The 27,327-nt window shown below is 32.2% G+C and overlaps 1 protein-coding gene across 7 annotated transcripts; it reads left to right on the forward strand.

Moving 5' to 3' along the window:
- The first annotated feature begins 323 nt into the window (after positions 1-323).
- CYLC2 (cylicin 2) lies at positions 324-25,915 on the forward strand. 7 transcript variants are annotated; one of them, XM_035253434.3, is made up of 9 exons: positions 324-377; positions 3,312-3,352; positions 4,619-4,740; positions 6,206-6,362; positions 6,482-7,793; positions 8,217-8,311; positions 8,846-8,894; positions 16,582-16,757; positions 25,737-25,915. In XM_035253434.3, exons 1-5 carry the CDS (start codon positions 361-363, stop codon positions 7,147-7,149), a joined length of 1,005 nt encoding a protein of 334 aa, XP_035109325.2. In that variant the 5' UTR covers positions 324-360; the 3' UTR covers positions 7,150-7,793; positions 8,217-8,311; positions 8,846-8,894; positions 16,582-16,757; positions 25,737-25,915. The 7 variants fall into 7 exon arrangements, with proteins under 7 accessions (XP_035109325.2, XP_035109304.2, XP_035109330.2 ...); XM_035253413.3 differs by having other exon boundaries at positions 8,217-8,278; positions 8,816-8,894; XM_035253439.3 differs by lacking the exon at positions 8,846-8,894.
- Positions 25,916-27,327: the final 1,412 nt, after the last annotated feature.

The following is a 27,327-nucleotide window of genomic DNA, read 5'->3' on the forward strand; positions in this document are numbered from 1 at the left end:
TGAAAGGCAAATCAGGATTACAGCTGATCTTTACAGATAAATGTCTAGACTTGCCCTTTTTCCATATCAGTAAGTTACAACTACATGAAAAAATTCAACAATTATTTTATTAAAGTATACTTTTAATACTTGTAGCTAGATTTAGTCAACAATAATAAGTGAAAGTAAGTATTAAACTTAGAATTTTAGAGAGCATAAAATACAAGTGTCAAAAAAAAAAAAAAACACACACACACAAGTTTCTCCTTTGGTTTTGCCCCTTTAACTCTGAGTGCTCTCGGCCTCTTTGTGATGTCACCTTTCAACATCACTAATTTGAACTTACAATACTTAAGTCCTGGCAAGTCATAGGTGGAGAAAATGTCTCTCCCACGATTGTAAGTCAAATTTTATGCTTTAAAATACTAAAATACTCATTGTCTTTACATTTAACTTCTTTAGTGTGAAGAGGTGTTTATTATATTATTATTGTGCCATTCATAAGCAAAGGATAATGTGTTTAGCAGACGAAGTTTCTCAAGCAACATAATCGATTTGTTGATTCAAGATATAGCTAGTACATGCATTTCAGCAAAATAGATACCTGGGTTTAAATAAGTCTTTTTTTGTTGGTTTGTTTTTTATTGTGAGTCTTACTTGATTTCTTATCACATTGTATTTTGGGTAATATAAAATAAAATAATTTATGATTTTCAGACAGGGAACCACTTGTAAATTTCTGTGAATAATTTTTGTGTATGTAAGAGTGACTGAGGAGTGTAACTGAATTTTAGAGGAGGCATGTATCACAGTGGTAACCTTTAGTAAAAAGTGGGGCAGCTCTATCAGAATCTGACCAACCAAATACTAATTGTATCCCTCTTGCAAAATATTGAGTATGTGAAAGTAGTTCGTTATGTAAAACAGCTAATCCAGACATGAGAAGTATGTCATATGACAGTAGTTTGCTTATGATTAAATTATTCTGTGTTAAAATAAGGTAGGCAAAGAATAGATTTCAATTCTGTAAACCTTTTTTACACAGTACATGGGACAAAGGTGAAGGAATGGAGTTTTGAAATGTAAAGTATGGTTGGGCCTTCGTTCAGCAGTATTGTTAAAAGAAAGATAAAACATTAATATTAAAAATAAAATAGGCTTTCGGTAGATACTGGTGTCTACTTTCTTATAAAAACAATCATTATTTTAAAGTGTAATGTTTGGTAAAGGTTTAAACACATTTGGCGTGATTGCTTTAGAAGCTGAGGAACTTGATGTCTTTAAGTCTGGTTCTGCTGGTGAGAGCATGTCTTTCCTCTCTGGTACAGTCAATGATTGCATTGTTTGATTTTAGGTGAAACCAACCTCATATTCTGGAAAGTAAACCAGATGGTTATGATGTATCAGCAATTTTACATATTTGTCAGTACTATTTAATTTTAAGAAATTATGTGTCTATATTAATGATAGATATTCATCTGTAATATGCATTTTTAGTATTGACCTCAAGAGGATTTGGGTTATTTATATCAGCCTTAAAAATGAGTTGGAACATACTTACCCCCTCCTCTACTTCTTTTCTTATACTATTTTCCTAATTTTAATGGAGAGATTTAAAACACTGATTTTAAACATTTTTTATAATACAAAACATTAAAACTATAAGTTATTCTCTATGAACTTTTAAGCAATATTCTATAATTTTCACATATTAACTTATTATTCAGTAGCTTCTTTTTCAGTAGGTTTTCATTGTGATCTCTGTTTGACCACTGGTTCTTTAAAAGGAGCTGTTAATTTTTCAAATATTTATATTTTTTCTAGATAATTTTATCATTGATTTTAATTTCAATTGCTTTGTGATTAAAGACAATGTCCTAGAAATTATAGAAGAAATTGATGGATCATTCTAGCATTAGGAGAAATACCTAATGTAGATGACGGGATGATGGATGCAGCAAACCACCATGGCATGTGTATACCTATGTAACGAACCTGCACGCTCTGCACATGTACCCCAGAACTTAAAGTATAATAATAAAATGAATAAATTTTAAAAAATGAAAATCTCAAGTTTAATAATGAACTTGAAATATTTCCTCATTCAGAGCATTTAGAATAATGCAGTTTATAATCACCATTGGACATTAAAATTTCTTCTATAGTATATAAATGTAGTTTGACTGGATCTGAATTTAGATATTCAGATATTATAGGGCAAGTAATTTTGGTGCATGGGTTCAGTTTAAGAAAATGAAAGACTGGATAACTTACTGGTGAAAACATTTAATATGTTTATGAATAATTATGATTAATTTATAATTAATTATGATTAATACAAATTTTTATAGTGTGACAAAAATGTGCCATGTTTTATACTGGTAGCTTCATTCTTTAGTCAAGGTATCAAGACACTGTTTTTCCATACTTAAACCTTAAATTTTACTATACATCTGTCAAAATAAACACTACATGAGGCACATAAGCTTCAAACTCACTCATGCCCAACGATCGCTCTATATCCAAAATATAATGAAACTATGTAAAATAATATTTCTCTAATAGATTGTAGGGTTTGTCTCCATCACCAATAAATAAAAATTAGATTGTACAACTCTCCTTTATGGGAACAAACATGTTTAGATAGTAATAAATCAAATGGGAAACTATAAATGGAAAATAATTTGCAATATAGTTTTGTTTTTCAGATTCTCTTTAAAATGTAGCAAAATTCCTTATGAATTTTTATGGTCCATACTGAAATATACACATGCACACACAAATTCACAGGTGCACATACATGCCATTTAATAATTTGGATTTGGTAAAGTTGTGAGAGTATTTTGAGGTTATGCTTTTACATAAGCATAGGGTTTATAAAGCGATATCTTGTTTCAAATTGAATTGCAAGAGAATCTGAAACATGAAATGAGAAAAATAATTCAACTGTGTTTTTGTAATTTTGTAAATGTATATTTTCAGATGTGCAGTTTGTTTATATATGTATATATATATACACACATGCACGCGTGCACGTGCGTGCACACACACACATATACACACACACACACACACACACACACATACCTATTTGATAGATATATGTATATATAGTTTGTTTGGCCAACCATTATTTAGTACTGTTGTAATTTGAAAACACATTGGCTAATCTCTTCTATCCTGGAGATGAAGCAATCTTATATATTTAAAGATATCTGAGAATGTGAAGTATTTCTCTAGTTGTTAGTTGTAAGTGCTGAAGTATAATAATACCAATTTAAAACACTGATTTCATATAAGTTAACTAAGACCTTTCTTATTTATTTTAATAGCCATAAAGTAAGCTTTGGGACATATGATAATTACATTCCAGGTAAGAAAGCATTCAATATTTATTTCAAAACGTGTGTGATTAATTTTACGGTAAGTATTATTCTCCATTCAAAGTGATAAAGCAAACATTGCCATGGAATCAAATTGATAATCAACTTTGTTTCCCAAGGAACCTTTCTTACAGGCACATGGAACACCTTTTACATATATTTTGCTTTGTCTTGAATCCAATGAATTTTAAGTAAATATATTCAGTAGCATAAAGCTGGAAATAGTTACATGTTAGAACTCATACAATCAGATAATCTTACAATTGAAAAGCAATGTAGAAATTAGATAAACAATTTCTTGTTTATGTTTATTATATCTCATTTTAAGCTGGGTATAGTCTGTCAGGAATGTTGATTATTCCTCTACAACATTCCTGATAGATTACATCCAGCTTAAAATTGGATTGAAATTTCTTTACTAGGCAAGGCAAACGTATTTGATTTTGGAGGACTTCAAATATCAATTACATTTTCCTCAGATACTGAGCATTTCCTCAGATATGATTTTTTTCTGTACCTTTTTCCCACTGTTTCTATTTTCTTTAGAGGACTCACAGGAAATGTCTATTATTTCCGCACATTAATACTGCATGTATCTAAATACAATGAGGAAATCTCTCATTGGTCTCATTGGTAACTGAAATATCTTTAATCATTTCTAGAATAGTTTCCAGCTTACTTCACCCACCCAGGCACCATTCTGTAGAATTTTTGTCAATTTTCTTTATTAAATACATCACCCGTAACAATGCCATTCTTGGATTTATAGCATTTACTCTTGTAGCTTGGAAAGTTATTATAAATAAGGGGATCTTAAGCCTTAGCATTTAGATGAAATCATGTATTTTCTGAATATTTTATGTCAGCATTGTGCTAATTACTATGGGAGCTACAGAAGTAGTTAACTTATTTTCTGTTTTTAATAAAACTGTATGCTAACCAAAAGTATGAAGCAAAAACCTGGATTGGAAGAGATAGAATAAAGGGAAGCAGTGAAACGGAATCTTTCCATTTAGTGATATTAGTTTTGCAATTACTATTTTCTATAGTTATCTGTAAAACTGGTCAAAATAGAAAAATCAATTTTTATTTTCTCATATTGATAACAGAAAATTGCAAACATTACCAAATAAATGAAGCCATAATTTGAATCACTTGTTTATTCATTTACATGATATACATTGCATTTAATGCCATTTTAGCTCTGATGAAATTCTACTCATTTCAAAATGTGTGATTTGTCTTTCTTATTTCAGTGAGTGAATTAAGCAAAAAATCATGGAATCAGCAACACTTTGCCCTGTCATTTCCAAAACCACAACGGCCAGGAACGAAAAGAAGATCGAAACCTTCTCAAATAAGGGACAACACAGTTCCTGTAAGTACTGGGAAGATAATAGAATTATCTGTAATAAGTAATAACTTAGTAGTAATTGTGACCATAAGTAATTATTAGTCTTAAGTAATCACTCATGAGTAGTAAGCTTATGAAATCATGCATAGTTTTATGTGTTATAGATCAAAGCTGACAAAGTTTCTGCAATGATGGCAATATTTATCTCTATAGTCCAATGAGGCTATTAAATACTTGAAACGAGGCTAGTGTAACTGAGGAATTGAATTTTACATTTAAATTACATTGAATTAAAGCAATTCACATGTGGCTATGAAATGCCATATTGAACAGCACAGTTAGAAGCAATTCAAATTCTACTACTTAAAAAAGTAGATGTGTCGTATTTGCATTTTACTGTATATAACTGCCCCCTTTATTTCATATTAACTATTTTTTCAGTAACCCTTTATTACAAAAAATGTTTCCAATAAGTACAAAAATATGGAGATCCTAATGTTAGAGTTAGTATGAACTTTTGGAAAATGTTCTTCAGCTGGAGAAACCCCCTCATTTGAGTCATGGGATTACATTATACTTTTAATACTTCCTCAGTTCTGTAATACAGAATTCAGGATTCAGAGTATTGGAAAATAAATATTTCCCAATGTTTCTGGAGTCAACATGGGATATGCATATTTTCAAAGGAAAGTTTTCACAAAAGAAGTGTATCATTAACTTGTTTATTTTTGAAAATGTATCCCATTAGTAGTGAACAAAGTTCTTTTTCTTTTTTTCTTTGGTGAATTTATTTTCCCATTGTTTGTTAATATTTGTACCAATATTGGCTATTTTTGTCATTTAGTTTTGTACATGTTTAATTAGAAGTTGAAAATAAAATGCACAATCTCAAACTAACATTCCCTGTTACAGATTTTATTATTTCGGTTACCAATCTGATGATACTCAATTTGTATCTCTCCAAGCAATAGGAGTCTCAGGCTTTTATCTTTATGAGTAGCATTCTAAATTTCAGAGACTGAAAATGAAAATAGACTAAGATATGCTTCAACCTGAAACTATTAGATATTATAGAATAGTTTCTGAGTTACTAAAAAATAGAAGGTGGACAAGATATTCCAAGAATTCTCAAAAACATAGAGCTTTATTTTTTTAAAAAAAATCCTCCTGTGATTGTGAAGAGAGGTTCTGATATGCCTTGAGTCAATGGAGGCCTCCACCGATTTGAACCTAAAATCCTGAGGGAACCATGAAGGTCTTATGAACTGAAAGTAAGCTCCAAATAAGGCATGATTATTCATAGTTTTAAAACGAGGATGAAAACTTAAAAAACAAAACCAAAATAAACGATAAAATCTGTAACTTCCCCACTTTTTAACAAAAGCTAAAATCTCTTTATGGTTAAAGTTAAAATATATTTGGGATATACTAATAAAAAACTGTGTAATTTACCCAAAGGTGTTCATCATTATTGTAACCAATCTTTTAGATAATTGATGAAGAACAATTAAGAGGAGGTCATAGACCACCATTATGGATGCACCGTTCTTTAATGAGAATTTCCGAGAGACCATCTGTTTATTTAGCTGCCAGGAGGCAGCCTCTCAAACCAACTCGCACTTTCAAGGCGGATTCTAAAGCAGCAGGTGGACAGAACTTACTGTTTTTATATTATCTCTGTAAATTTTTTTTATTAGGTTTCTATTCGAATTTTATCAGGTTTGGATTTTCTCATTTTAAGAAATATTTGAATATTTATCCCCAGATATTGGTAAAAAAGATGAAGACAAGACAAAAGAGAAGGAATCAGAATTAAAACAAGGGAAAAAAGATTTAAAGAAAGGCAAGGAGGTAGATAAAGGAAAAGATGAAAACCTAGATGCAAAGAAAGATAGCAAAAAAGGCGAAAAAGATGCAAAGAAGGGAAAAGCCTCGGCTACAGAATCTGAAGATGAAAAAGGAGGTGCAAAAAAAGATAGCAAAAAAGGTAAAGAGGATGTAAACAAGGGCAAAGGCTCAGCCACAGAATCTGAAGATGAAAAAGGAGGTACAAAGAAAGATGCCGAAAAAGACAAAAAAGATTCAAAGAAGGGCAAGGATTCAACCATGGAATCAGAATCTGTAAAAGCAGATGAAAAGAAGGGTGAGGATGGGAAAAAAGATGCAAAGAAAGGTGATGAACTGAAGGATGCCAAGAAAGATGCAAAGGAGAATAAAAAGGATAAGAAAGATAAGAAGAGGCCCAGTAGTACAGACAGTGACTCAAAGGATGATGCTAAGAAAGAGTCTAAGAAGGATGCCAAGAAAGATGCAAAAAAAGATTCTGACAAAGAATCCTCTGATTCAAAGAAGGATGCAAAGAAAGGTACAAAGGATGCAAAGAAGGATGCAAAGAAGAAGGGCAAGTGGCCCTTTAATAAGAATTCGAACTGAAAGAATAATTCAAAAGCATATTTGATGAACAATAGCGGTAGTCTGCAACAGAATTTGTGAGTAAAAAAGAGGTTTCAAATAATTAAATTATGTTTAAAAGGGGGCAAAGAAGGATACAAAGGAGAACTCAGAAGAAATTTATAAAAATATAAGAAAAATGTTAAAAAAAATTAAGGGGGATCCATTGAAAGACTTGAAGAATGCATATGCTTAAATTTGGGGATAGAAAGGAATCAATGAATGATCTCTAGAAAGATTCAAAGAGAATATTCAAATAAGAATGTAGAAGATAAGGACAGTAAATCCATGGACACACACACACACACACACACACACACATACACATTTAATAAAGGCTTAAAAAACCCAAGGAGGGAAATGTCATATCTATAGATTTAAAATAATCTCAAACTGCATCCATAAATTTAAAGAAAGAAATATAGGAGCCATGAATTGAAGTTAAACACCTTTAAGAAAGTCTACTTTCAAGTAAACATAGCATCCCTCTGGGGGGAAAAAGAAAAGAAGTAAAAGAAAAAATCACTTCCTCATGAGCCAATATCTTTCTTTCTGAAGTTTACACAACCACAACCATGCTTACAGTTGTTGGATGTCCCACTTCCAAGCCAAAAGAAGCACTCCAGGTAAGTTAGTTTGGTTTTAGTTTAAGCCAGATTGAATGAATGTTTTTCTTCTTAATTTTTGTGGGCGCATTGCAGATGTAACAATGATTGAACCAAATTATAGTTAGATAGAAGGAATAAGTTCAAAAGATCTACTGTACAGCATGGTGACTATAGTTAATGACAACATATGGTATTGCTGAAAAATGCAAAGAGAACAAACATTGTCTTCTCATTGCATAAATGATAACCAGTTGAGATGACATTTATGTCAATTAGCAAGATTTCAGCATTCCACAATGTATACATACTTCATAACATCCTATTGTTCACGATAAATTAAAATAAATAAATTTGAAATACAAATTATTGAACCAATGAAGAGGTTTAAATTGACACTGTTCTTATATTATCTCTGTAATTTTATGATTATGTTTCTTTTAGAATTTTATCAAGTTTGGACTCTCATTTTAAGAAATATTTGAAGAACATGGAGAGACAAGCAAGTAAATTAAGCTTTAGAAAGTGCACTTGAAAAGGTTAGGGAAGTCTCTCATGAGGGAGAGGATACTAGCCTATAATGCAGGATATTATTACCAATTAATCGTCCAAAGTTTTAAAATAGAAAGTAGCCAATTTATTTTGATTTAAAGAAGGACAAAAATCAGAATTGTCTAAATGACCAACAAGAACAAATTTAAATGAGGAGCTACTTGATAAATAGCTAAATACATCACAAAACTAAATAAACCAGAATTTAACAGAGTGTAACAAAGGATATACACATGATATTTATTTAGATGTGAAAACAATTGACTTTACATCTATAAAACTATATCAAACTCTTTTGTGACCTGTAAGTCCTATTGATTTGAGGAAAAATAAAAAGCAATATTAAGCAAAATGCAATATCCTTGAACTTCCCAATTAGTGATAATTCATTTATTTCTGATTTACCATTTTTTCAAATAAACTGAATGTTGTTGCAGAACTTGCTAAATGATTTTCTCTCCCCTTTATTCTTCCTGACATAAACTTTGGAGGCAACATAAATCTTCTCCTGGACATTAAAGGAAGGGTCTCCTATTGTGTATGTTCTCAAGAACTAGCTTCTGAGGAACAGTAAGGAATAATTTTTGCTTTAACATTAAATGTGGGGTCCTTTCTCTCCTATATCAACTACTAAAAGTCAGTGGTTATTATAACTCATGATCTGCCAGGTGATCTGACCTTGTTAGTCTGGATGAGCAATAATGGCAGAGAGAGTCAAATCCTGGCCTTTTGTTTTCTTCCATTCCCTCTAGGAACCTGCTCAAATCTTCCTTTGCTGATAGTGAAATTATGTGTTCAGATTGTTAAACTTTTCTGGAAATGTTAGCATCTCACTGAGGATTTAGGAAATCATTTTAAATCCTCTTTTTCCTCTGTAAAAAGGCCCTTCAGATTATCTTAACCAATAGGATTCAAAAAATCAGGTTTTAGATTGAAATGTAATGTACAATGACAGAAAAATTAAGCTTCTACCTTTACTATCCCACTTAAGTAGGCGCACCATCACATGTAGTTAAATCTAATAGCAGTGCCCTTTCATCCTAGTACCTCTATGTTTTCATCTATATTGTTTTCAGTTATTCCAATAAAAAATAAAAATTTTAAAAATGGCTTTACATACCACTCTTATGCTGTTGAATCTTATATTTAAACCTAGTATTTACTTATTTACTCAGCTCCATATTCCCATATCCAAATACTGAATTAAGGCATCTAGTTGACTATCTTCCAGGTATCTCAAAATTAACAAGTCCCAGAAAGAACTGTTGACATCTCTCCACCAATGCCTCTTTCTCCCCAAGTTCTCCCCAACCCATTAAATGACACTGGTATCCAGTCTGTAGCTTAATTCACAATCAGGGAGTCATCCCTAATTACTCTTTCTTCATCCTTCCTACCAGTACTAAGTCCCATCCTGCCTACCTACAAAATACTTGAACTGGTATAAATCATTATATTTCTACCACTTCTATCCACTAGAAATCCAGTCAACCATTATCTCTCACTTGAAAACTCCAAAACCCTCTAAGTGCAGGAGAAGCCCTTTCTTCATTTCTCTCCACAGCACCATATCCCATTCTCCATACAGAAACCATCATGTTTCTCCCTTGGTCAAAGCTTTCTAGTGTACGGATACCACATTTAGCATTAACTTTTCTTTTGCTCCGGCTTATAAATCCTTTAATGATCTGTCTACTGACTATTTCTCTGCCCTCATGTGGCAACACTATTTCTTTTGTCTACCAGGCACTTGTCAAATTGGATTTTTAAAAATATTTTACCACATGTAACCTTACAATATTAAGCTTTTACACTTGTTTCTTCTCCCTAGAATGCAATTCTCCTAGAACATCAGAGTTGATGCCTTCAGAATATTCATTCTCAACATACATTTTACAGTTCCAGATACTTTTAAAAGATTGATTTATTTTTTTACACAGTGTCTCTCTCTGTTGCCCAAGCTGAGGTGAATTGGTATGATCATGGCTCACTGCAGCCTCAATCTCCCCAGGCTCAGGTGATTCTCCCATTCAGCTTCCCTAGTAGCTGGAACTACAAGAGCTGTTCATCACATCCAGCCAATTTTCGTATTTTGTAGAGATGGGGTTTTGCCATAGGGTTTTGCCTAGGCTGATCTCCAACTCCTTGGCTCAAGCCCATCCACCTCTGCCTAGCTAAGTGCTTGGATTACAGGAATGGTACTATCAAAGAGTAAGTGTTAATAATCACCATGGACAATGGAGTACACAATCACTTCAAGCATTCATTCTCTGTGTTAAAAACAAGTCAAATATACTCTTATAGTTATTTTTAGATACACAATTAAGTTATTATTGACTATGGTCATTCTGTTTTGCTTTCAAAGAGTAGGTCTTATTCATTTTTGCTAACTTTTGTGCATTAACTATCCTTACCTCTCCTCCAATTCCCCACTACGCTCTCCATCCTTCTACTCTCTACCTCCATGAGTTTAATTGTTTTAATTTTTAGACACAACAAATAAGAGAGAACATGCAATGCTTGTCTTTCTGGGCCTGGCTTATTTCACCTCATAATAGTTCATTCTGAGTTTTGCTTTAGGTATTTAGGGTACTTTGTGATTTCATATCAATTTAGAGTTGTATTTCATTTCTGTAAAAAATACCCAAAGTTTTTGATAGGGATTGTGTAAAATCTGTAGATTAATTTGGTTGGTATGAATATTTCAATAATATCACTTCTTTCACCCATGAATACAGGATGTCTTCATTTATTTTTATCTTCAATAATTTTTTCATCAATATTTTATATATTTCGGTATACAACATAAATACATCCTTGGTTAAATTTACATTGAAGTATTTTATTCTTGTTGATGCTGTTGTAAATGAGATTTATTAAGTTCTTATTTTTAAAAATTAGATAATTTGTAATATTTGGATATTTCTTAATTTTGTAAATAAGAGTTATTAATTTCTTAATTTTTAAAATTAGTTGGTAATGTTTGAGAATGCAATTGATTATTGCATGCTGATTTTCTGTACTGAAAATTTACTGAATTTATATATTAGTCCTGTCAGGTTTTTTTTGTTTTTATTGACTCTTTATGTTGTTTTTAAGATATAAGATGAAGCCATCAGCAAACAGAGATGATTTTACTTATTACTTTCTAAATTGGATGGCTTTATTTATTTATTTAGCTGGCCTAATTGCTGTGGATTGGACTTTTGGTCCAACATTGAATGCGGGGTGGGGTGAGATAGGGCATTCTTGCTTTCTTGTTGATTTGAGAAGCAATCTTTCAGTTTGAGTATGATAACTGTGGGCTCTTCATATCTGGCCTTCATAATATTAAGGTAAATTCCATCTGTATCTAGTTTGTTGAGTTTTTTCCATAAGAGGTTGATGAATTTTGTCAAAAGCCTTATGCTTTTTTTCTATATCTGTTGAGATGATCGTAAGATTTATATCCTTTATTCTGTTATTGTGGTATATGGCATTTAATGATTGTTATATACTTAATCATACTTGTATCCCAGGAATAAATCCCGACTCATCATATGTGTATAACTTTCAATGTGTTACTGAATTTGCTTTGCTTATTTCACTTCACATAATAATTTCTAGTTCTATCCATCTTGCTACAAATGATAGGATCTCATTCCTTTTATGGCTAAAGAGTATTTCATTATGTATATGTGCCATGTTTTCTTTATCCATTTATCTGTTGACAGACACTTAGGTTCCTTCCAAATCTTGACTATTGTGAACAGTACTATAATAAAAATGGGATTGTGGATATGTTATTGATGTACTGACTTTCTTTCGGTGGGTACATACCCAACAGTGGGATTTGTGAATGATATGGTAGTTCAATCTTTAGTTTTTTGAGAAATCTTTAAATTGTTCTTCATAGTGGTTGTACTAAATTACAAGTGCACGGGTTGCCTTCTCTCCACTTCCTCACGAACATTCGTTATTTGCTGTCTATTGGTCTCTATTCAAGTGATGTCAGCATGCCCTTAGCTCTATATCACTAGAATTCCACAGTGTACTGACTGGAGATCTTATTCTGAGTATGTAAAGAAAACGGGGAAATAAAAGGTGAAGAATTAGAAAAGAAGAAATATAAGCTTAACTATGCATAAATAATAGTAGTGCATGCTTAGAAATTTCTAAATAATTAACTTTAAATAATTTATTAAAAATTATTATTTATTAATAAGTTATTAAATTATAACTTTAAATAATTTATTAACACATTATTTATTAACGTGGTTCTTAACAAAATATAAATTAATTTAAATCATTGACTATAAGGTCAATGTGTGTGTGTGTGTGTGCATGCGCACATGTGTTTATATATACACATCTATGGCAAAAATAGAAAATGCAATTTAAAATAATCTATATTATTTTAAGTGGTATCAAAAATATCAAATACCTAGGAATGAACATAATGGTATATAAAATTTCTACAATAAAAAACACAAAATATTACTTAAAGACCTAAATAAATAAATATACCACAAATATGTATTAGATAATTTAGTATCTTAAAGATGTAAATTCTGTAAGACTATATCTAAAGGTTCAACTTGGGAAGTAAAAGTTGTATATGCCCTGATAGAGTTTGCATCCAGAAAGTAGTAGGAGATGATGATCATAAAGAGGTATGTGGGTGTTAACAAAATAACATTATGAGGTTCCTTTATGTTTCATGCATACATATATTTTAAATCTTTTAATGAAGAATAAATAAAAGGGAAAGTATAAAATATGCTTGAATGAGGAGATGCACATACTAACAATATTAATTGTTAATATTGAATTTAAATGGAATTTTAAAATTTAAAGTAGCGATTTTCAGAATGAATAAAAACAAAACTTCCTTTACTTTTATTAAATAAGACACAAATCTGAAATTATAATTACATAGGAAAGTTGAGGCTACAGGACATAAAACATATAACCATGAAAATCTAAAGAATGGAATAGCCATACTATTATCAGATACAGTACAGTTCAAGTTAAAATAAAAGTATTTGTTATAAAGATCCTAATGATAAAATGAATAGTTCTTCTGAAAGTCAGAGATTGTAAACAAGTGAGTGTCTAATTGTTCCAGCTGCTATTTACATGAACAGAATAAAAAGCCCAAAAAATGGCAAAATGTTTAGACTATAATAAACTACATCTTTTGTAGAGGATAACATATTTCTTTCTAGTAACTGATATGTAGAGAAGAATAAAAAGAAAAAGTTCTATTCAAATGACAGTTAACAAATATTTATACGAGACATATACTGAACCTGCTGCAACAATTAGAGTGTACACATTTTGAAGCTCACATGATTTGAATATCTATCAGGTTACACAGTCTAAAAAATGCAACATGTATTATGTGAAAAGTTCACTTTAATTTTATTAAAGATTTATAAGTTCAATCATATGGTAACTATTTTTAGGTTCTTGAAAAACTCCATACAGTTTTCAATAATAGCTGTACTAATTTATGTTCCCATCAACAGTACACAGGTATACCCTTTTCTCTACATCTTTGCGAACACTTAACTTTTATCTTTTTACTAATAGCCATTCTTAAAGGAGTGAAGTGATATCTCATTATAGTTTTAATTTGCATTAAAATCACAATGATTAACGATACTGAATTTTTTTCATTTAGCTGTTGCCATTTGTATATCTTCTTTAGAGTAATATCTGTTTAAGTCATTTTCCCTTTTCAATTAGGTTATATATTTTCCTTGCATTGTATTGTTCAAGATCCTTATTTATTTTGGATATTAACCCTTTATCTGATATAGTGCTTGGAAATATTTTTCCAAATCCATAGGCCTTTCTTCATTCTGATGTTTCCTCTCTTGTGCATAGCTTTTTAGGTTGACATAATAATATTTAGCTATTTTTGCTTTGCTTGCCCGAGATTTTAGAGTCAAATCCAAAACATCACAGGACAGACCAATGTCATGTACTTTCCCCTTTGTTTTCTTCTAATGGTTTTACAGGTTGTGCTCTTACATTTATGCCTTTAATTCACTTTGAATTGATTTTGTATTGAATATAGTGTGAGATAAGGGTCCAATTTTATTCTTCTTCATGTGGATATCTAGTCACCATCAAGCAGCTGCATGAGCAAGCCATGCAGTTTGGTCAGCTCCTGACACACTTGGATACCACCCAGCAGATGATTGCTAATTCTCTGAAGGACAATACCACCCTCTTGACCCAGGTGCAGATAACCATGCATGAAAACCTGGCCACAGTTGAGGGGAACTTTGCCAGCATTGATGAACGGATGAAGAAGCTGGGAAAGTGAGCACATCTGGGAACTGGAGAACAGGGGTAATCCCTACCCCTGTGAACTCTGCTAACAGCTTACATAGGATTTCCCCTTTACTGTAACTCTAGCATCCCCATCCCATTTGACACTGGGGGCAATGGTTCTTCTTGCATGTGGGGTTTATACCTCTCCCCTGATGAATACAGAGTGGTAGCTGGGGGTTATTAGAAGGTGGTCTTCCCTCAGGCCTGAGGGATGGGGACGTGGACCCAGCCACATGCCAGCTCATGTCCAATACTGCTTTGCCTGGTGTGGAGAAGGATTGGGTCTTGTCCTTCAACACAGCTTCTGTGGCTGACTGTAATAGTGTACAACCATTCCTGACCATTAAATGCTGTTGTACTTTAAAAAAAAAAAATTTTTTTCTAACATATTGTAGTCAAAATTACCTTTTTCTCATTGTGTGTTCTTGACACCTTTATCAAAAATCAATTGGCCACAAATACCTGGGTTAATTTCTGGACTCTCTATTCTGTTCTGTTAGCTGATGTGTCTATCTTTGCGCTAGTAACATAATGATTTAATTCCTATACCTTGTAATAGAATTTAAAATTAGGTAGTAGGTAGTTTGATGCCTCTATTTTTTTTTTTTTTTTGCTCAAGATTGCCTTGCTGTTACACACGCTTGTGATTTCTTACTGTACTATACATTAATTATACATTAATTATGCACACACACACACACACATACACATATATAAAAGACCATTATGCCAGAGATAACTGTACTTCCATGTTCATTTCAGCATTATTCACAATAGCCACATTGTGGAAGGAACATAAATGCCTATCAATGGATGAATGGATAAAGAAAATGTGGCGCGTATATATATATATATACACATATACGTATGTGTAAATGTATATATATATATGTAATAGAATACTATTCAGCCTTTAAAAAGAAGGAAATTCTATTATTTTCAACAACATAGATGAAACTAGAGGACATAAGGTTAAGGGAAGTAAACCAGATATAAATAGACAAATACTGCATGATTTCACTTTTATGTGGACTCTAAAACAATTGCACTAATTGAAGCAGAAGGCAGAATGGTTGTTAAAAGAAGTTGGGGAGTGGGGAGAATGAAGAATTGGTACAAGGTTTCAGCTGGACAGGAGGAACAAGTTTTGTGAGATCTATTGTACAGCACAGTAATATAGTTAACAACTGTGTATTATATATTTCTAATTGCTAAAAGAGTAATTTCAAATGTTCTTACCATAAAAAATGATGTATTAGAGGTGATTGGTATTTTAATTAGCCTGGTAAAATAATGTTATGTTATATGCATATATCATAACTTCCATTTGTACCCCATAAATATATACAATTATAATTTGTCAATATGCACTTAAAAACAAAATTTAAAAATATGTGTGTTTATATGTGTATGTGTGTGCAATCAAGTGTGTTATTTATTGTTCTTTCTTTAGAATTTTCATGACTTTTTGCAGATATCTATTAATTATTTACTAGTCTCATATATCCTATGACAAAGCCCTTGATTTACAAATACATATTTTGTGGTTTTGGTCTATGTAGTAGACCCAGTGACTTTCATTACATATGTAATTATTTACAATGTACAATAATTATTGAAATACAACGGATTTTGTCTTAAATGCCTTGAATTCCCAAGTCCTAAAATCAGCAATTTTATTTTCTTTTTCTATAAATGAAAATAATATTTATATTAAATGGACACTGCTATTAGAGAAGAGTAGGAAGTAGATACATTGCTTAAGAACAGTAAACTAACAGTTAATACTCCAGAAATATCAAGTTCTAATTTTAGACATATAAGTGTATTGTTCAAACTGTAGAAGTGTACATTTTTCTTCTATTACCACTGGCCATGAGTTTAGCCCCAGCCATAAACATTAACCACATCTTCACACTGCTCTATCATGTAGAGAATGTTGCAAGAAAAGAAGATACTAAACAGTACAGAGATGATTAAGACCATGAGCTTGGGAAACCAAAGGAAGAATGATACACAGAGAAAGCAAATATATGAAGGAACATACTGGAAGCACAACAGAACCTTGGCTATGAAGACTCTTCAAGGTTTTGTTATTCAAGGTCTATGGTATGTATTGAATTTTAATTTTAGTAATGATTCATAGGAAAATGGTATATGTGAGCTTATCACAGCTGTTATGTGATTCTTGTTTGCTGGGCACTTAAATTTCACCAAAACATCGTCCTTTCAACCTTCCAATATTTGTAGACTATGAATTAATTTTTCCAAAGGTTTAAAGGTCTTTAAATAATCATCAGTTCAGTTTTGTAGATTGAGATATGTGACAACATTGGTACTACAAAATGAATTTAACATAGCACACATATTAGCTTGAAATAATTTGACAGACTTTGTACTATAATTGCAATTAATTTGTATAACTATTTAGAGTAGAAAATATTCACATTATTTCTCCCATAAATATTTTCAGGTATATACTGAGAAACTGGAAGTAGCAGACATATTAGTGATTCTAGATTTTATTATAAAATCTTGGAATTTATCTCACACAAATAAAAGAAGAAAAATTCTTCTCTTTTTAGCCACTCTTGAAATATAAATATAATATTACCAAAAAGAAAATAAATGAACACATTCTTTTTATTCACCCCACCTCTAGTTAAACTTTGTAGTTTTCACTGGGACTTCTATCACACAGAAGAAAAAATATAAATTTTTGGCACTAATTATTCTATATTTTAATATTCCTATTTCTCATATTATTATACTATACCCTATGTACTAAATTACCAAGGGACTACAGTTGGTGATGAAATATTTTTAAGATACATTCAATTTTGAACTTAATATTAGTCATTAAAAGTCTAATTACATAAGAAAAACATCATTACAAATTTTGAAACTGTGAATAAACATGTCAGTGAAAAAAACTATGTACTTGTATTATTAATTGAATATTTAATAAGAATTTAAGAGATCTGTTTTTATATCTATGTTTCTAATTCCATATTAAACACATCATTAATATAATAAAGCAAAATATACAAATTTTAAAAATTGCTAAGATATTTAAAACAAATATCACTAATTGATGTCTACCTATTCTAACGTATTTTCCTGAGAAATCAATACCATTAATCTTAAAATAATAAGAATTAGTGAAAAGGGGCACAAAAGTTGTAAGTCATATATGAAATGAATTGTGTACCAAGTGAGAAGTCTCATACCAAACCTTTATAATCAAGAAAATGCTTTTAAAAGCAGCAAAATGCAAACTTATTGCACAGTTATAATCATATTCAAGTTCTCTCTCAAATGCTTAATCTACAAAATTTTTAAATTAACAGCAGCAGCAAAAATAACTAATATTTATTTACTACCATTTGCTAAACACTTTCCTCGTATTATCACATAATTCTCACAACAATTCTAATATATCTCCATTTAAGTGAAGCTTAGAAAGGTTAATAACAGTAAATTTGCACAGATAGTGCAAAACCAGAATTTGAGTCTGAATGAACCTTGCATGATACCAATATTTAGAAGATGGTTATATAGCGTAATTGTTTGTGGATTTGGGGAATTTTTCTTTAACACCACAGGCTCAGTTTCTTCATATCCTATGTATCTTAATTTGCAAAAATGTATAGTTATGTTAAAATTACATAAAATTATATTATCTATGTAATAATCCTAATACAGAATTTCTTAAGAAGGCAGTTGTTCTACTCATAATTGCTCACCATCAGCCTCCAAGAAATCTCTTCTGCTACTACTATTCCCACTATCTATACCCTTTGTGTCTGCTCAGTAAGCACTGCACATAGCCTAGTAAGTTACATGAGTTGTATTTGCAGGAATGTTCTGTATTGAACAAATACAGGAATTAAAAATATGCATTAGAAACCTTGATCAACCATTATATAATAATAAAAAGAGACTGAGAAGCAGAATATAAAATATTACAGTCAAAGAAGGATGGAAGAATACCAGTGTACACCTAAGAATATTGATTCTAGAAAACATTAGAAAAAATAATGACTGAATATAGACTCTCTTCTAATGATTACTAACATTCTCTAAGCCCTCCAACATAAGGATTTCCTTGGATATATATGTATGGAGTGACAGTTAACACTGAAACAGTCCCTACATGCATATACACACATACAAATAAATGGCAGGGTTTTTATTATTTTATTCATTATTTTTCACCAAGAGGACAATATGCATTGTTCTGCATTCTTTTCTTTTGTGAATTTGTAAGTTGAGCATTTTTTTCTTTGGTTTGCTTAACTTTTAATATAACTTTAAAATGTAGGTTTTTCAAGTATTATGGGACATGAAATGGTTGTATTTCATAAAAAGTATTTCACATGTAACATTGTCACATAGCTTTGACAGCTAAGTAACTTACTGAATTTTGGTATTTCAGGTTGAGGAATTTAAGCTATTTCTATAGAAAAGGTGACAGTCATTCTGTAATGGTACTTGAAACCTGATGAAACTACATGAGTGACAAAAAAGGGGTGCAAGTGTAGCCAAACGATTTTGAAAAATGGGGCAGGGAGGGATGGCTAAGAGGATAAGACACCATTAATACAATTTCAAAAGGGCTCAATTTCGCAAGAGATGGCAAAATCCAAAATCACTGCGCTGTGGGTTTATAATGTTTTCTAAACTTTACTTTTGAAGTAAACAAAAAAGTTTGCCTCTAGAGAAAAAGGTATTAATCTAAGTTTCATAAACATCACAAACTTATATGCAAGTTTTATAGCTATTTGCATTATTTTAATACAAAATTTGGCCTCTTTAAAAAATGAGAGTCAAGGAAAAATATGAAGGGAAGTTTGAAAATCACATTATTCCACTTCTCCTCGAAACATGTATCTTTGTCAAATCACGAAGAAATGATTTGCTAATACTGAGATCCCTCTCCTAAAAATTGAAAGGGGGAAGGTAGTGCATTTTTTGTTGTTGTCAGTTTGTTTGTAGACAGAGTCTGGCTCTGTTGTCCTGACTGGAGTGCAGTGGGTGCAATCTCAGACTCACTGCCATCTCCACCTCTGGGTCCAAGTGATTCTCCTGCCACACCCTCTCTCATAGCTGGGATTATAGGTGTGCACCACCACACCTGGCTAATTTTTTTTTTTGTTTTGCTTTGTTTGGTTTTTAGTAGAGATAGGGTTTCACCATTTTGGCAAGGCTGGTCTCAAACCTCTGGCCTCAAGTGATTTACCTATCTCAGCTTCCCAAAGTGTTGGGATTATAGGCTTGAACCTCTGTGCCCTGCCAGTAATGCTTAAAGATAAATCATTTCTAAAAAGATTACTAGTAATGCAGCAAATATATATAAAACCCCTGGTCTTCTTTCAGTCATTTAGTATTTTTTTATTATATTTTAAGTTCTGGGATACATTGTGTAGATTGTGCAGGATTGTTACATAGGTATACACATGCTATGGTGGTTTGCTGCATCCATCCCCCTGTTATCTACATCAGGTATTTCTCCAAATGTTATCCCTCACCGATCCCTTTTCCCCCTGCTATCCCTCCATTATCCCCCCAACCCCCCACCAGGCCCCAGTGTGTGATATTCCCCTCCCTGTGACCATGTGTTCTCATTGTCCAACACCCATTTATGAGTGAGAACATAGGGTGTTTGGTTTTTTGTTCTTGTGTCAGTTTGCTGAGAATGGTTTCCAGATTCTTCCATATTCCTGCAATGGACATGAACCCATCCTTTTTTATGGCTGCATAGTATTCCATGGTGTATATGAGCCACATTTTCTTTATCCAGTGTATCACTGATGGACATTTGGGTTGGTTCCAAGTCTTTCCTACTGCAATCAGTGCCACAATGAACATACGTGTGCACGTGTCTTTACAATAGAACAATTTATAATCCTTTGGGTATATACCCACTAATGGAATTGCTGGGTCAAATGATATTTCTATTTCTAGATCCTTGAGGAATCACCATACAGTCTTCCACAATGGTTGAACTAATTTACACTCCCACCACCAGTGTAAAATCTTTCCTATTTCTCCCCATCCTCTCCAGCATCTGTTGTCTCCTGATTTTTTAATGATCACCATTCTAACTGGCATGAGATGGTATTTCAATGTGGTTTTGATTTCCATTTCTCTAATAATCAGTGATAATGAGCATTTTTTCATGTTTGTTGGCTGCATAAATGTCTTCTTTTGAAAAGTGTCTATTCATATCCTTTCCCCACTTTTTGACGGGTTTGGTTTTTTTCTTGTAAGTTTGTTTAAGTTCTCTGTAGATTCTGGAAATTAGTTCTTTGTCAGATGAGTAGATTGCAAAAAAATATTTCCCACTCTGTTGGTTGCTGGTACACTCTAAAGATTGTTTCCTTTGCTGTGCAGAAGCTCTTAAGTTTAATCAGATCCCATTTGTCTATTTCGGCTTTTGTTGCCATTGCTTTTGGTATTTTGGTCATGAAGTCCTTGCCTATGCCTATGTCCTGAATGATATTGCCTAGGTTTTCTTCTAGGGTTTATATGGTGTTAGATCTTATGCTTAAATATTTAATCCATCTGGAGTTAATTTTTGTATAAGGTGCAAGGAAGGGGTCTAGTTTCAGCTTTCTACTAGCCAGTTTTCCCAACAACATTTATTAAACAGGGAATCCTTTCCCCATTGCTTGTTTTTGTCCAGTTTGTCAAAGATCAGATGGTTGTAGATGTGTGGTGTTACTTCTGTGGTCTCTGTTCTGTTCCATTGGTCTATACCACTGTTTTGGTACCAGTACTATGCTGTTTTGATTACTGTAGCCTTGTAGTATAGTTTGAAGTCAGGTAGCATGATGTCTCCAGCTTTGTTTTTTGCTTAGGATTGTCTTGGCTATCTGGACTCTTTTTTGGTTACATATGAGGTTTAAGGTGTTTTTTTTCCACTCCTGTTAAGAAGGTCAATGGTAGCTTGATGGGAAGAGCATTGAATCTATAAATTACTTTGGGCAGTATGGTCATTTTAATGATATTGATTATGTATTTTTGTATAGTGTTTCTTCAGTTCTATGTTTTTAATCATTAAATCATGCCTCATTAGTAAGTATACCGGATGAAAGAATTCTGGTGTTTTGGACGTACTGGATATGGACTCTGGTGATACCCAATAATTTTTAAGGGAATATAGTTCCATTTTAAGCATTGTATATAATTTATGATACTTTTAATGGTTTTCCTTTTTTAAATGATTCATATTTTCTTTTTTAAATGATTCTTCTCTCAGCCTAATCTGAGGCCTTATCCATGATAAAATAAAGTTTCTTGTATAAATAAAAATATGAATAAAAGTATTGTGAAAAGTATCAAGTGATAATAGCTAAAGAATGACTGAGTTTCCTTATTTGGCAAAAATATAAACAGAAATCTACTCCCTGTGGTAAAAATGTTCAATAATCAATTTTATAGTTAAGTTATTATATTTGTTAATTTTTTATAGTTTCTCAGTATTAGATACAAAACAAAAGAGCTGCCATAGTCATCACATTTGCAGTTTTATGGTTGGTAAAATAAAAGATTTTCAGGGTATGTAGAGAAAGGATATGTGAGTAACAGATCAGTGAAGTTCAGTTTCGCATTAGAATGAAAAAGTTAAATGTATAAAAAAATCCATAAACTCTGAAAATGTATTTCTGCTGATTGGGAAAAAAAGGTAAGGGTATGATTTTATTGATATCGAGATTAAGAGCCACATAATACATTAAAAAAATAATGATATATGTAAAATAAGACTTCTTGAGACAATTTTAACATAAATTACCTTTAAAGTACTTCTCTTGAGTGTTCCTTTGAATCTTTACTTGACCATCACTCCTCCTCTCAGAGTAGCTCATTTTTATCTATGACTAATTTTGCCTTTTAGAAAATGTCTTTCTTACATCTGGTACTAAACTGTGTATGTATCTTCCAACTTTCTAGTTTAATTTATTTTGTCCCTGAAATACTAATATCTATTCCACTATTTCACTCTAAATATCTCTGTAACCAGATTAGATGGAAAGTTGGAGATTAACCTCAGCTGCTGATTCTCAGTGAAGCTCACATCTGAAAATTATATGTATGCATAATTATATTTATACATACATATTTCTGTATATTTATCAATTATCTATATATTTAAATTGATAATTGATATTAATATTTTACCTTTAATAAAATATCTTCTAGAAAATTTTGCCTTTTAGGAAATATCTTTGAAAGAAAGGCATTTTCCAAAAGGCAAAATTTTCTAAAAGATACTGAGCCTATGTACCTTCTAACCTTCTAGTTTCATTTCTTGTTTTGTCCCCCAAATATCAATATCTATTCCATTATTCCACTCTAAATACTTTTGTAACCAGATAAAATGCAAAAACAGAAACTAATCTCAACTGCTGATTCCCAGGAAAGCTCAGATTTGGAAACTATATATATACATAATTATATAAATATGTAATTACATAAATATGTATGTGTTTACATGTGTCAATTATCTATATGGATTTAGACAGATAATTAATAATTCACAGTATTATAATATATAGATATATAATTAATATTTTCTATATATATATGCATATATATCTCAGATGTAGATATATAATTTTTCCATCTGGTATATTTGCAAATTAGTTTTTGTTTAATAGCTAAAAAACAGACCTGCTGGAGCATAATGTATATCAGACATAGATACACAATTGGGAACAACTTAAATAAAAGCTGATAAATTATTGGGTAAACAGAGTGGCTTAAATAAGATTCAGGAAAAGCAGCAGTCGCTGGCCACAGAGGTTCGGCACAATGGTCAAGAAATAGGCTGTGGGACAGCTTTTTCCTCTAGCACTTTGCCATGGAAGATCTATGCCTGCTGCTCTTTCTGAACAGAAAAATAAGATAGCTATATTAGAATTTTAATAGCCATCCTATGTATACGTGTGTACAGATGTGTTTGTGTGTACAAGCCAGTTATCCCATCATTGTTCTATTTTCTGCAATTTACTGCTTCTAAGGCATTTTATATTCTAGCATATGATTTTTTTTTTTTTGTGAGGGGGGCCACGATTTTTTAATCTCTATTAGTTCCCTTTTAATTTCAGGTTGTTGTCATCCTTGTTTGTAATAAGAGACAAGAAAGAAAAATTAAAATTTCATGTGGATTGCTCTAAAATTTGATATCCATTACACATAAAGGCGAATTTCTTCCTGGTTTTCTTATATCTTTTATTTCTAGAGTAACCTTGCCATTTAAAATAACTTTCTTCAGCAACAGAGTCCCGCTATTCTCCCTCCCTTTCAAAAAAGAAAAGCTTATCTCTTGTATTCATGTGGATTGATTCAGTTGATTTAGAAAGAAAGACAACTTCCTCTTAGGAAGAGATATTTTGTCTTAGGTAAAGTAACTTCATGGCATAAGGGATGGATGAACCCGAAAGATGAGGCCCTGTAAGTAGCACATATAGAAGTTTACATTCGAAAAATATAATTCATCTACATAAGAGATAAGATTTTTGTTTTTGAAAGGGAGGGAGAATAGCTGGCATTCATTGCTGAAGAAAGTTATTTTAAGGGGAAAGCTTACCCCAGAAATAAGAGATATAAGAAAACCAAGGGAGAAATTGACATTTATGTGTAATGGATATCAAATTTTAGAACAATGATGGTTACTATGTAATTTAAAGGTTTTTTATTTTTTTTCATGTTGTTTTCTTCTGCTGTCCTATACCTACAATAAAAGTCATTTAAATAAGTGGCTTTGGTTTGATGATACTTAAGGAAAGAAATGGAGAGCTAATTGGACTAAGTATGACAGTAAAGAGGAGAATGGGATTTCCAAATGGGATTTAAGGTGGGTGGCATTTATGAAACAAACTTAAAAATGAGAATTATTAGAATACATTCTAGTAACAGCCAATCTTTCCTTTATTCAAAATAATATTAAAAATTAGAAAATACTAAAGTTCATTTGATTATAGTTTAACTTTTCTTATTTAAACAACGTAAAAGGCACCTACAAAATGTTGAAGGCTTGACACTTTATGGATTTATTTATTTCATAAAGGGCTCTTTAACTTGTAAACAAATTAGAGTTTTAGTTAATTGCTTCTAATTTGGTTTCCTAAATAAATTGATCTGAAATAAATATGGTTTTTATGTTTAGTAAGTTTTACTCATCTCTTCCGAAACTTCTATTTCATTTCATTCCTTCCTGTTCATACAAACCTACATGTTAATATATTCACCATGTGGGCCGGGCGCGTGGCTCCCACCTATAATCCCAGCACTTTGGGAGGCCGAGGCGGGTGGATCACGGGGTAAGAGATCGAGACCATCCTGGCACAATGTGTATTTTTCTAAACCCAGCACAAGTAAATATCAATTGGACTCTCTAACTTTTCCTAGATATAGTTCGTAACCTTTTCTTAGAATGTATACATTGCGGGTAAATTGGTTTGCTAGGACTGCCATGACCACAAACCACAGACAAGGTAGCTTAAATAATAAGCTATTTTCTCCAGTTCTGGAGGCTAAAAGTCCAAAATCAAGATGTTGGCAAGGCTGATTTCTTCTTAAGCCTCTCTCCTTGGCTTTTCAATGGTTATGTTTTCCTGTTGTTTTCACATGGTCTTTCCTCTGTGTGTGTGTGTGTCTGTGTCCTAATCTCTTATAAGAAGATCAGTCATGTTAATTTAGAGGTCATCCTAATGACCTCATTTAACCTTAGTTACTTCTTTAAAGGCTTTGTCTACCCAGTCACATTCTGTGGTGGTTTAAGACTTGAACATCTGATTTTCAGGGGATTCAATTTATCCCATAACAAAGGTATGTGATACCAGTTTTTTAGTTTTAATCACTCAGAAACCTAAGGTTCTGAAGTCATAGCTTCAGTTGCAGAATTTGCACTCATGTTTTGGTACAAACTCTAATTTGTTTAGAAAATGAAGAGAACTTTATGACATAATTGAAGCCCATGTGTTTCCAAACCTTCAGCATTTAGTACCTGCCTTTTACTTTATCATTGCCTCTGGGAGAAACTTTAGCATCTCATTTGACTCTGATTCGATTGTGTTCCAGGATTATCATGAAGATGGACAGGACATTACATCACACTGGAAAAGTGAAACATCCCACTCAGCTGGTGATCTTCCTGTCATGAAAGCAGCTTGACAGCTCCAATTTTCAATTGAACGCATTAAACACCTGGTGAAATTATCAATTAAAAACATCTACTCACCATAGTTATGTGTGTCTAAGTTTCTGTTGTAACTGAGCGAGTTAGGAGGAACACACCACTCTCTGAGTTACAAATCAAGAGTCCTTTATTAATTAGCCTGTGACCCAGAGACAATTAATGCTCAAAGTTCTCTCTGCCCAACGAAGGGGTCTGATTATCTTTTATACCTTGATTTAGGTAGGGGAGGGGAGTACCTAGCTGAAGCAGAATTTTACAGAAGCAGCAAAGCAGGTTAGAGGAAGTGGCTGTGAGAACAAGTGGTTGCCATACAATTATCAAGAAGGGGAGCAATCAGGCTCCTTCTATGCAATGATCAAAGGGAAACTTTTTTCTTTTTTTACAGTAGGAGGGAATAGGTATGCCAAGCAGGGTGCGGTTACAATGGTTACCAGTATCAAGAACAGTAGGCTTCAATGCTTCTAAGTGCAGCATGACCCAGTTATGCAAACAAAGGGGCTGTGGTAAGGAGAGGAAAGCCAGGTTGGAGTTTACAGCTAAAATGGAATCAGTGATGCAAGCCCAGGGTAGGTTATTACACTGTGAGTTCTGACCTAACTCACAAGCATCTACACATGGTTGTCAATGCCATTAGTTTTGCTAAATTGTTAAGACAGTCTTTGTTAAAAGTCATTTAATTTTCCTGTGGTTCTACCCTGATCTTGTCTTCAGTTCAATATGGAAGGTAAGAACTAATTCTGCTCTCCTTTACCAGTTTCTTTTGTCAAACTAGTAGATTCTGTCATTATACAGCTGGATCAAAGTGCATACCATACTGAGGCTTGCTCAAAGTTTGCAGTCATGTGTATGACATTATTCCCTGATTTCAACACTTTTCATTTTACGTTTTTCTACTTTCATCATTTCGGTTGGTTCCTATATACATTTGAATTTTTTCACGTTACTATTAGCTACCATTCCCTAGAAATTCCTCTTTATAAGATTTATTTCTGCTTGGATTATCTAAAGATTCTACAAACACTAAAATTCTGGCCCAATTTTCTAGTTTTTCCCAGTATATCACATCTTCCTTTGATAGTTTGTAGTTTAGCAAATAAATTTTGTGAACACGTAGCTCTTTTAACACAAAACCATCATCAGGCAACATAATTCTTGTCAAAAAAACTAAAATCTATATTAATTTTTTAATATCGGGTCATTAAAATTTCTCCTTTAAGGGATCACTTTTGAGTTTAAAATATTCTTCCAATCAAAATTACACCATGACAATCTGGCCCTATCTTATTTTTCAATCTTATTCTCACCTTTCAACTTTATTTTCTTTCCATCTTATTACTCCAGTTCTCTCCTTTAATCTAACAAAATATGCCAACATGTCTTTTTTATTTTTTATAAACAACTTTATTGAGGTAGAATTAACACTAAGAAGCTGAACATATTTAATGTACATTATTTAATGAGTTTGGCATGAAT

The sequence above is a fragment of the Callithrix jacchus genome, chromosome 1 (genome assembly GCF_049354715.1).
Source record: "Callithrix jacchus isolate 240 chromosome 1, calJac240_pri, whole genome shotgun sequence".
Taxonomy (NCBI): Eukaryota; Metazoa; Chordata; class Mammalia; order Primates; family Cebidae; genus Callithrix; species Callithrix jacchus.

Bases quoted from the DNA above. Each gene is read 5' to 3' on its own strand.
- CYLC2 (XM_035253434.3), top strand. The intron at 4,741-6,205 runs GTAAGTACTGGG...CCAATCTTTTAG, and splicing joins TAAGGGACAACACAGTTCCT to ATAATTGATGAAGAACAATT. The intron at 6,363-6,481 runs GTGGACAGAACT...ATTTATCCCCAG, and splicing joins GGCGGATTCTAAAGCAGCAG to ATATTGGTAAAAAAGATGAA.